Here is a 12,303-nt window from a genome sequence, read left to right on the forward strand (position 1 = left end):
CTCTCATCAGGCAGCTAGGAACATGTGGCATGGATTTCCATGGATGCGTCCCCATGCATTCTGGGATATAATGTTCTGTTGGAAAAGTTGATATCTCCTTTAGTAGGTTCCATGCCACATCTTTATATTTAATCACCATATTTATACAATGTACCTTAAGTAGGCCCCTTCGTATCAGCAAGTTGATATATTTCATGCAAAAGCTGTGCTGACCGCAGTTACGACACAGTTCTGTTACTGCGCAGCCCTTCTCACAGTTTGTAAGTGGTGCATCCTTCCACGACAGGACTGCCGTGTTGTTTATTTTCCACCAAAGGCCCATGCAATTCGAAGGACGCACTCACAGCCAATGCGAACCAAGGTTCATAAACAAGGAATCAACCGGCAATGATATTTCCAGGATTTATTGTCGATGATTTGTAATGCTGCGACGCGTTTTGAGGCACCCGCCTCTCATTAGGCAGCTAGGAACATGTGGCATAATATTTAATGTGTACTCGGACTTACTGAAAGAAATATTGAACATTTCTCTTTATGGCCTACAAGTCCCATCAATCACCAGAGTGACGATGCACTGAGTCAACGCCCACTGGGGGGCTTGCTAATTAAAAGCGCCGGAAACCAATAATAAAGAGATCTCCGAGTGGCATTCTTTGCAGCCTCTGAAGACGGGGTCTTTGACCCTGAAACGCGCCAGGCGAACTAAATGATGTGAAGCAGGCAAGCATGTTTGTGAAAATAAGGCTGGATGGCAGAGCAACGTCGAGTGCTTTGGTAAAGCTAGTGGCATCTTGGTGAAGAATATATATATATATATATATATTCCTTCGCGCTTTACCTCGTCGCAGGGGGAACACTTTCACGCTGGTGCCATCAACGGGATCGAGGTCGTCTCCCGCTTTACATCCAACCCAAGTTTTTCAATATTGATGGCACTCCACTCAGAGGTTGCTTTTCAAATTATTTATTAACAACAATAGAGATCGCCTACGCGTTTCGAACTGAAGCGTTCTTGATCACGGCATAATTTTAGACAGTCAGTCCTTCTTTACTTTCCCATTAAATACACATGTAGGTCGCTGTGCATTGTGGGCCTTGTAGTGCAGTTTGTTTACATGTGTGCATTTGAACAATTTAATTCATTGGACAAATGATGTGCATTAACAGTTGTTTCAAATACACTTGTTTCCTTGGAAGCTAGATTCTTGGGCTTGGTGCCCTTTGTATATTTTTCTATTTACAAGTGTATTGGCAGATAAACAAATCTGAATATTTTTCCCATTGCCTGTGCGGCCTTGCGGCGAAATGCTTCCCCACTGCTCATATCAGTGATTAATACAATGTTCTCTGATATGCCCTTATGTGTTTAGTCAGGGATTATATTAACTGTGAGCAGCTCTATGTATATGCATATACTAATGTACTTGGGAGCACTGGAGATTCACGGGCTGAGTGCCCTGGTCACCGCAATTACTGGCCATAGGTGTATGGGAATAAGCTGTAATGTGTTTGTCAGAGGGTACAACAATTCGCAATTTTGGCAAACAGTATTTTTCAGCTGTAATCTTTTGCAATAATGTCAATAATTACAGATGTACATGTAGTTCAGCGTCTCCATTCAATCCATGTGGTTGCATCGTCTTGAATCTCATGATGAGTCTCGATTCGAGTCGTCTCAAGTCCAATTTTCTATCCCCGCCACGTTCGTTTTGGGGTGTCACCGCCAGGCCAGAGTATGTCATATACTGCCATGATTTTCCAGGATGGGTGGCCATGTGCTTTGCCATGGCATATGAGAAGTCTTTGTTTTGGATTGCACGAGTATGCTCCAGGATTCGCTTTTTCAATGGACACGTTGTGCTCCCTATATATTCTTTCCCGCATTTGCATTCGAGGCCTTGAATAACAACGAAGTTGGCCTCAAATTCACATTTAACCTAAGCTCCAGTGAGATAGAGTTCCTGGACACAAAAGTATATGTGAGGAACAACAAACTGGAGACAACGGTACATCGCAAGAAAACTGCTACCAACAGTATTCTCCACGGACAGAGCTTCCACCCCGAAAGTCTAAAAAGGAGCATACCTTACGGAGAGCTGCTCCGCATGAAAAGAAATTGTTCCGAAGAAAATGAAATGGAACGGAAGTTTAAGGAGACAAAGACTCGTTTCATGCAAAGGGGATATAAAATGAAGGACGTTGTCAGAGGAGAAAACGCAGCTAGGGAAATGCACAGAGACGAGATGCTGGTATCTGGCGACAAGATGAAAAAGCCATTACCAAAGAAAAGGAAAACAATTGAACCCGAAACAATAATCACAGATGAACAACCATCCCGCATGGAAGAAACAACATCAGAAGACCAACCAAGATTAATAATGAGGTACACAAAGGAGAGTCACAAAATACAAAGAATACTAACCAAATATTGGCATGTCCTAAAAAAGGATGGTGACATTGGCAGGGACATAGGAGAGAATCCGATAGTAAGCTACAAAAGAGCACCAAACCTATCGGACCACCTGGTACACAGCCACTTTGAAATTCGCAAAAAACCATCCTGGTTGGAAATCAAACAAAGAGGATTTACAAGATGCTTAGTATGTAAAGCTTGTCAGATTGGCAAAAATCTTAAAAATATCAGTGATCCATCTGGGAAAAACTTTGAAGTAAGAGATGTGATAACATGTGAAACATCCTTTGTGGTATACATATTACAATGCAAATGCGGGAAAGAATATATAGGGAGCACAACGTGTCCATTGAAAAAGCGAATCCTGGAGCATACTCGTGCAATCCAAAACAAAGACTTCTCATATGCCATGGCAAAGCACATGGCCACCCATCCTGGAAAATCATGGCAGTATATGACATACTCTGGCCTGGCGGTGACACCCCAAAACGAACGTGGCGGGGATAGAAAATTGGACTTGAGACGACTCGAATCGAGACTCATCATGAGATTCAAGACGATGCAACCACATGGATTGAATGGAGACGCTGAACTACATGTACATCTGTAATTATTGACATTATTGCAAAAGATTACAGCTGAAAAATACTGTTTGCCAAAATTGCGAATTGTTGTACCCTCTGACAAACACATTACAGCTTATTCCCATACACCTATGGCCAGTAATTGCGGTGACCAGGGCACTCAGCCCGTGAATCTCCAGTGCTCCCAAGTACATTAGTATATGCATATACATAGAGCTGCTCACAGTTAATATAATCCCTGACTAAACACATAAGGGCATATCAGAGAACATTGTATTAATCACTGATATGAGCAGTGGGGAAGCATTTCGCCGCAAGGCCGCACAGGCAATGGGAAAAATATTCAGATTTGTTTATCTGCCAATACACTTGTAAATAGAAAAATATACAAAGGGCACCAAGCCCAAGAATCTAGCTTCTAAGGAAACAAGTGTATTTGAAACAACTGTTAATGCACATCATTTGTCCAATGAATTAAATTGTTCAAATGCACACATGTAAACAAACTGCACTACAAGGCCCACAATGCACAGCGACCTACATGTGTATTTAATGGGAAAGTAAAGAAGGACTGACTGTCTAAAATTATGCCGTGATCAAGAACGCTTCAGTTCGAAACGCGTAGGCGATCTCTATTGTTGTTAATAAATAATTTGAAAAGCAACCTCTGAGTGGAGTGCCATCAATATTGAAAAACTTGGGTTGGATATATATATATATATATATATATATATATATATATATATATATAATATATATATATATATATCACCACAACGGATCGCTCGATCCTGAGCCTCTTACAATGGTGAGCTCACGGCGGGGAAGCGAACCCCATAGATCCAACAACTGTTGAATAAATAATAACCAAATACTCTGTGGCTCTGCTTCAGCAAGTGTGATTTATTGCAGCATATATATATATATATTTATTGGATCACTGACATAATATCGAATACACAAATATAGAATTACCAAAATATCGAAGAAAAAATATAGAATGCGAAAAAATCGAATTCCTATCTACAAACAGGTTTTAAATACAAAAATATCGAATAAAAAATATAGTTTTAAAAAATATAGTTAGTCAAAATATCGAATTTTTTTAAATGTCTTAAAAGTAATTTAAAATTAATGAAATAATAAATATAACATTTACTATTACCACTCCAGTGAGTGCAACAGTAGGGAAAGTGTTGGATAGCGTAGGGGTAAAAATTACTATTCCCACTCCAGAGAGTGCAACAGTAGAGGAAGCGTTGGATAGCTTAGGGGTAAAAATTACTATTCCCACCCCAGAGAGTGCAACAGTAGGGATAGCGTAGGGGTAAAAATTACTATTCCCACTCCAGAGAGTGCAACAGTAGGGAAAGAGTTGGATAGCGTAGGGGTAAAAATTACTATTCGATATTAAATTACTTACTTTCAATTCGATATTTTTCACCACTATATTCTGTCCATTCAATATTTTGTCCATTCTATATTTTGACTTCGATATTTTGGTAATTCTATATTTTGAATTCGATATTTTGTCTTGTTACCATATTTATTAGGTAGTTATAGTTAGGACGGACCATCTTTCCATAGGAAAAGGTTTTTTTTACTTTCCGATATCTTCGATGCCGTTTGTCGGATCTTCACAAATCTTTCCAAAAAAGTGTCCCAGTGAATCTGGTTGTGTATGGTAAGTTTTAGGGCAATTCGTCAAGTGGTTGCGAGAAAGGGGGGAAGGGTAAAAAAAATGTCTGTTTCCCTTGTTAATCCCCATAGGACCTTTAGTCAAAGCTGCAGCCCAAACCGCTTGACAGATTTACACCAAGTTTAGCAGAAAGGTAGATTTGATTATGATGATCACGCTTTCGGTTATTTGGTATAAATCTGTTTATTAGATGTTGAGAAATTTAAGCGAAAAAAGTTAGTGTTATCTGTGGCTGTGAGGACTCTGCGAATAATCAATACCTTGTGCAGAGAAATGCAGAGCTGTGATTGGCTCCCAACACTTCAACCAGGAAGTGATGACAGCTATCTTGGGGCTCGTTTCCACTGAGTCCCACAAAACAAGGTTTAAAAAAAAAAGAAAAGGGGGCTGGTTAGGAATACCCTCACCTCCTAAAGTTGGCCCTGGTATGTTCTGGGGTTCCCACCACCAGGACATAGCTGTTTGCTGTGGCTTGACAGAAGATTTAACCCCTCCCTAAGCCACAGCAAACACTCCACTTCCAGGAAGTGGGAGCAGTGAAAATGCACTCACTTGCTGTAAGCGGAGCATTCGTCTGGTTCGCTGCCAAGCGAGGGGGAAACAGACAAATTGCTTTCAGACACAGGGAACTGCATGTTTCGCAACTTCCTGTGTGTGAAAGCAATGCCAGCTCCTGAAGGAGGTGGTGAGCCAGCAGGGACTGTTGGGGCCTTCAGGCCCCGGGAGATGGGGTCCACAGGGCCAAAATAAGCTCGGGAGGGGGCACAGGGCCCCACCCCCATTTCTAAATGGCCAGATCCCGGGGGATGGGGTGCCTGGTGCTAAAATTCGCAGGGGGAGGGGGGCCATGTGGCCCCCTCCTTGATTATAAGTAAAATAAATCAAAGAAAAGGTTGTTGCCAGGGCTGAAATTGGGGGCCGCCCCCACCGTTCCCATTTGGTAATGGCTGGGCTACAGGGGATGGGGTCGCCAGAGTTGAAATTGGCCTAAGAAGGGGGCCACGTGGCCCCCTCCTCTCATTAGAATTTTTTGGGAAAAAGGCTGGGGGTTGGAGTCCCTGGGGCCGTAATCAGCCCGGGAAGGGAGACCACGCGGCCCCCTTCCCTAATAATCTTTTTTATTTAAAGGCCAGCCCTGAGTAAAGTCGTTGGAGGCCCCATCTCCTTTCTCAACCACTCTGCAAAGGGGCCTCCTGACGCACAACTGGGTGGGGGATGAAGTCCTCGGGGCTGTTGAGGGTCCTTGTGGGCCAACAACCACTTCTGTTACTTTCAGTCAAGTCCCACACAGTGGGATCGCTGAGAGCCTGCCCGAAGCCCCTCCCCGTTTCTCCATCGCTCTGCAAACGCACATCCTGGTGCATTACTGGTTGGGGATAACGTCCCCTTGGATTCTGAGGGTCTTAGGGGACCAAGAACCCCTCCTGTTACCTCCAGTAAGTCCCACACAGTGGGATTGCTGAGAGATCGTCGGAGGCCACGCCCCTTTTCTCCACCACTCCGCTAACACACCTCCTGGTGCACTACTTGTTGGGGGATGAAGTTCCCTTGGATGCTGAAGGTCCTTGGGGGCCAAGAACCTCACCTGTTACCTCCAGTATGTCTCACACAGTGGTATAGCTGAGAGCTCGTGGGAGGCCACACCCCCTTTCTCTACTAGTTAGGAAATAGAATTTTAAAAACCTTAGGAAGTCACTGAAAAATCGAAGTTTACAGGGACGTTATAGTTAGGAAACAGAATAAAAATAACATTAGAAAGTCGCGGAAAAACCAAAGGTTACAGGGACATTATAGTTAGGCTAAGATTTTACTCGTAACAAACCATAGACCAAAGATTCTGTGGATGATGTCATCAGTTATGTCATCAGTGATGTAATTCGAGATGTCACTGACCATGTCATGAGAGATGAGGTCATAATAAGTGCATTGCGAGGGCGTAAGTTATAGGTAGTTGAGGTAACTGAATTTCTATGGTTTTCTATGAGTGAAATCTCAGTCTAACTATAACATCCTTGTAACCTATATATATATATATATTCGTTCATACCATGCTTATACGATTGAAGAAGGCGCTGACTCCGTGGGTCTGAATCCAAACTTTTATTTAAGGATCAGTGTCTGCTTAGACGCGTTTCGGCGTTGCCGCCTTGTTCACTATATATATATATATATATATAAAATATAAAATAAAAAGTAATTAAACAATTTACATGATTATTAAACAATTTTAACATTAATTATCAATCTTAAAACATTATTTCTTTATTATGTAATTAGCTTCCCATACTATACCCCTACAAACCTAGCAGCCCACACTTAAATAATAACTACAATAAATAAATATAAAACAATTTGCAAAATTGATAATCAATTAACTCATTAATAAACACCTTTTTAGTTGATTAGTTAACATCCCACCCTATACCCCTACAAACTCGACAGCCCGCACCTAAAATATAACACAAAATTATAATTATTACACAATTTACATAATTAATAATCAATTAAATAATTAAAATTATTGCTTATTTACCTTCCCACCCTATACCCCTACAAACCCAGCAGCCCACATTTAAAATATAGCCTGATATAATAACACAATTTACAGAATTAAAACTCAATTAAAGTAATAATAATACATTTACAATGGTTACATAATTAGTTTAACTTCTCACCCTCTATCCCTACAAACCTAGCAACCTGATGCAACACTACAAATTATTAGCAATTAAATAAAAAAAGGTATATCATTTAAAATTACAAACTGTTTAAAAATATTATTAACAATTTAAAAAAAAGTAATGCATACAATTTATATGAACTGCAACATATTAAAATAATTAAAAACAATATTTATTACAGCTATATTACTGAAAATGATTATACTTACCTGAAAAAAACAATATGCGTGGCAACAGTATTTCTGCCTCACAATATTTTTGTGTCACAATATTTTTTGTGGCTTTTGGCACCAAGGATATATTAGCAGGATGGACCCAAGCCTCATTTTTACAAAATATCACTCAGTTTAAATATGTCGGCCACACTTCTGGAAAAAGTTACATCCCACCTCTTCAAGCAATACTTTGTCACAATGGAAATCCCTAATCACTGGACTCTGTTGAAGAGATTTCTCACTTCCCCTTTCCAATGTCACTGCCCCCATAACTCTTCTCAACTACATTCCTTCAATATGTAACCACCTGGTAATTAGCAGCTCTCAAAAAGAGGTCTTCTTTCTCATATATCCCCAAGTGGCTATTCCCCTTACCTTGCAAGACAAACCCTACACCTGCACACCCTGCAGTCAATCTGAAGACTACTATGTTATGCGCCCTCTCTAATGCTACCACTTCCACTGCCTAGTGCAACTTTCTTGTATCTGTCTATCCACCCAGCAACTAGCTTCCCCATCTTCCCTCTGTACTGTCAACCCCATGTGCTGTGCTGATGATGCACTGTACTCTTTCTTCCACGGCGTCCCATTTCATCCTTGCTAGGTTCTAACTCTATCAATCACAGACACATTGTCAACATTAAGTCAAGGTCAGTGTCATTTCAGGGAAGGGCACCATCATGTCTTGGATGCCTACAGTATGTCAAAAGGTTCCAGTATTAGTCATGTCATGGGATACACAGTAATACCCAACTTACAACGGGTGACACAATATGCCAGGAATAGTAACCAATTATTACCTATGGCCAGGATGAAGCCAGGATGGGTGCTCATCATGCTGTCATTTCACACATTGTGATAACAATTACCAATATTATGCCGTGGTACGCTCCATTAAGCCAAAGCATGGAAGTAGTAAAGAGCAGGGGCACAAATGCCCTAAGTGTCCAGAGTTACAAAGGGTCAAGTCATATAACCAACCCACTAAGCATAATATTGCCATGCTGAGGGACACAAAGCCCTGCATCAACTGGCCCTCCTCTTGTCTGACTCCAACTGAGCACTGGTGACCCCCCTTCATTTGCCTTCTCACATCACTGCCAGAGGGCTGCTGTGCCCACGCAGGTGCCCGCCGCCATTGATCCAAGAACAACCCTACCAGAAACTCCTCTCCTTGAAACACTAGCAGGGAGCCTGCTGCCACCACACGACAAGCTTGATAAAGTTCACGTGGCCATCAAGCACTCACAGATCTCCATGGAATCAAAAACTGATGCCTTAGTAGCTGACCTGCGCTTTCTGAGAGATAATCCTCTCAAACTCTCCCATAGGGTGTCAGAGGGAGAGAAAGAGCTCTTAATACTACAAGCCCAGGTATCCACTGTTTGATGCTTACTCGAGGACCTCCACAACCATATGAAGATGCTTGAAGAGCCAGTGGAAGACGCCGAGGGGTACTCCCTTAGGAAAACATTGTATCATTGGCCTTCTGGAGGGCCTGGATGGCCGGGATCCCTTAGCGTTTATTTAAAACTGTTTTTTCTCCTTCATTCCTTCGTCTGACCTCACACAATTCTTTTTACTGGAAAAAGCCCACCATGTCCTGACTAGACCACCGATCACGGGAGCACCTCCATGCCCAATACTTGCTAAGCTCCTAAACCTCTGGGCTCACAGCGCTATCCTCTGACCAGCAAAGCAAGTCGGACCACTGAAAATCGAAAACCAGCGCAACACGCTGGTTCCTGACTACACCCTAGCAGTTCAACACCAGCAGGCTGCATTCTTAAAAAGTTACTTTGGGAACTAAACATTCAGTACTCCTTACTGTTTCCCACTCATCTCAAAGTGCTCACAGAGGGCACATCTCTTATTACAGACCATAAAAAAAACCTGGGACTTGATCTATAGGCACTGAACCGCTAACGGCACCTGGTGGAGGCTCCCGCAGGCTGCCTTCGGCGGAGCCACAAAGAAGTAACTGGACCCATCAGGGGCCTTCCCCACTATCCAATCTTCATAAACCCCACCCCTGGAGCAGCTAATTGAGGACCGACACAGGACCCAGCGAGCTGTGGGATCTCTGGGGAAAAACACCAGCTCCTTGGAGGCGGAACAGGGCACCCACATATTCTCCTCGGATGAGGACTCCACTGCAACGAGGTGCCAGACACTGTCGCTGATCACGTCCAAAATGGTAGACACTATAATATGACTCTCTTAATCCTGCCCCTTGCTGAACCCTTTCTCCTTGACTTGTGCCACTCACCGAGCTGTGGGCCACCATTTCCCTCTCAACAGCTTCTTGAAGAGGGAAAGAACCCTGTACATAGGTGACTGCTCCGCTCCTCCCCCTCTGCCACAAATGCTTGGCCACCCCTCAATCACTATGCATATTACATGTGCAAGTCCCCTCTCATCTTCGTTCACAGTTCACAATACTATCCAGTTTGGGCGTTCTGCCATTGCTGTATGCTCTACACATTGTTTTAGTTCACCTCCCCTGTCCCTACAGTTCTTTACTTACTGATCTGAGGATGCACCTCTAAGATACCCACCACTGAAGGAGCACATGCTAGAGCCCTCTGGAAGACTCTTCTTCCCCCAGCCCGATAGCCCCAATAGACCCGTCAGCCTATCACCTCCATGGCACCACTTGACAGGACGAGGTTTCTAACCCTGAACGTCAAGGCCATGCACTCAGCGAGGAAGTGCTACTCTTTCTATTCCAAAATCAAATGCCAGACAGTCCGAGTTATATTTCTCCAGGAAACACACATCACCAAGACAGAGTTGGCACACCTGCTCAGACCCTGGAGTGGACTCTTCAAGGCTACCACGTACTCAGCCTACACCCATTGGGGCTCTGTTTTGGATTCATCTGGGACTACCCTTCCGGGCCCTAGAGTCAGTTGTAGATAAAGAGGGGCAGTATGACATAGTGAAAGGTAATCTCAGCATCTCCTGAATTCTTTTTAGTCAGAATTTACACTCCCAATGTGGACCAGTGACCATTTTGGGTGACATTATCCGAGGTACTGGCGGACAGAGCTGGGTAGCCATGGACCCTAGCATGTGACTACAATTGCCTCCTTGACCTCCAAATTGACCGTTTGCGGCTCCACTTTCCCCGATCTCCCTCATACCCGCAGACAGAATGTTTCATGAGCTGGATTAGCCAGAGGACTCTGGTGGATGCATGGAGATCTCTGAACCCCAACTTGCGAGTGTGCTCTTTCTACTCAGCAGTACACAACCTATAAAACAGACTGGACCACTTTCTCCTCTCCACATCCATTATAGATCTAGCAAAACACGCCAACTATCTGGGCCGCATAGTTTCCAGACACAAGCCCATACCCTGAAGATGACGTGGAATGCCCCGCTACCCCGTCTCCACCCGGCCCCTTCCTCAGGAGACACTGGAGGACCCTGCCGGACCCTGCCTTACGCGAGTCCCACCGTCTCCACATCACACAATACTTCACAGAAAATAAAGACACAGCCTCTACCAGAGCGCATCAGTGGGACATTTTTCCATGGGGATCTGCCTGAGGGAGATAGTGGAAGTCGGTAGATTTCTAGATAGGGAGCTTGAGCGTTCTGAACAGCTGATCACTACTTTGGAAAAAACTGCAGTGCTTGACACTGCCAAACGCCCCATAATCTCTAAGACTAAAGTCCACTACGCTTCACTACTAGAGCAGCTGTGCTGCTTGAACCTTACCGCCTACATTGCCAAAGCACCCCAAGAAGGGGACGAATCTGGTCACCTCTTCTCATGGTTGGTGTGCCAAGACACCCACACAGGGACGATCCTGGAGATCCTCTTGCCCCCTAGCACTAACATGTAAGCACAACCCGAAATTCTCTACGTATTCTTCATGTTTAAATCCTCAGTGTACACTGTGCCTCCCACCCACATATCGGCAAAGCTGAGACATTCCTGACTCAGCTTCCTCTTCCATGCATTCCGGTGATTGTCCGAAAAGACCTGGATGAACACATTGCTATCCCTGAGGTCAACAAGCCATCCTTAATCTAGCTGGTAATAAGGCTCCAGGCCTTGATGGTCTCCCCCAAGAGTATCACAGGGCCTACACTACATTACTGGTGCTCAGACTCGCTGACATATACAACGAGGCACTGCAAACTAGGAAATTGCCTCCGTCCCTGAGAGAATCCCTCCTGGTATCCATATTGAAAGCTACTAGGCAAGGATGCCCCCTTTCTCCTCTGCTCTTTGCTTTGGCCACAGAATCACTTGCCATCCGACTTTGCCAGGAGGTGGAGACCAGGGGATACCATTAGACGAAGTACACCATTGTGTCCTTATATGCAGAGAACTTATTTCCTTACATTTGTGACATCCACTTATACCTCAACCCCATACAAACCACACTGCAGCAGTTTGCATAAGCTGCTGGCCTTCAAATCAACTGGGCTGAATCATGCCTATTCCTGTTACGTTGCAACTCAATCCCTATTGAGGTGCGTCTAGGGGGTGCCATGTTAAAGTGGAGGGGCCACACAGTCAGATCCCTTGGCATCAGATTCTACCACTTCCCAACAGACCTCTTTAAAGGCAATCTGAGAAGGGTCCTTACTGCCCTAAAATCGCAGGCACAATTTTGGAAAGTCCTGCCCCCAAGCCATGACAGGGAAAAATGGCCTATCTAAAATAATTCTGCCATGTCTTCTTTACTACTTT

The 12,303-nt window shown here is 43.8% G+C and overlaps 1 protein-coding gene across 1 annotated transcript in view; it reads left to right on the forward strand.

Annotated features, from left to right (window-relative positions):
* Positions 1-1,823: 1,823 nt before the first annotated feature.
* The window catches only part of LOC144821639 (uncharacterized), a 335,720-nt gene continuing 325,240 nt past the window's right edge, over positions 1,824-12,303 (forward strand). The window contains exon 1 of the mRNA XM_078678875.1: positions 1,824-2,383. Coding sequence (XP_078535001.1) covers positions 1,824-2,383 — 560 coding nt within the window. The remainder of the gene's footprint in view (positions 2,384-12,303) is intronic.

This window comes from Lissotriton helveticus, chromosome 2_2 (assembly GCF_964261635.1).
Source record: "Lissotriton helveticus chromosome 2_2, aLisHel1.1, whole genome shotgun sequence".
NCBI classification, from domain to species: domain Eukaryota; kingdom Metazoa; phylum Chordata; class Amphibia; order Caudata; family Salamandridae; genus Lissotriton; species Lissotriton helveticus.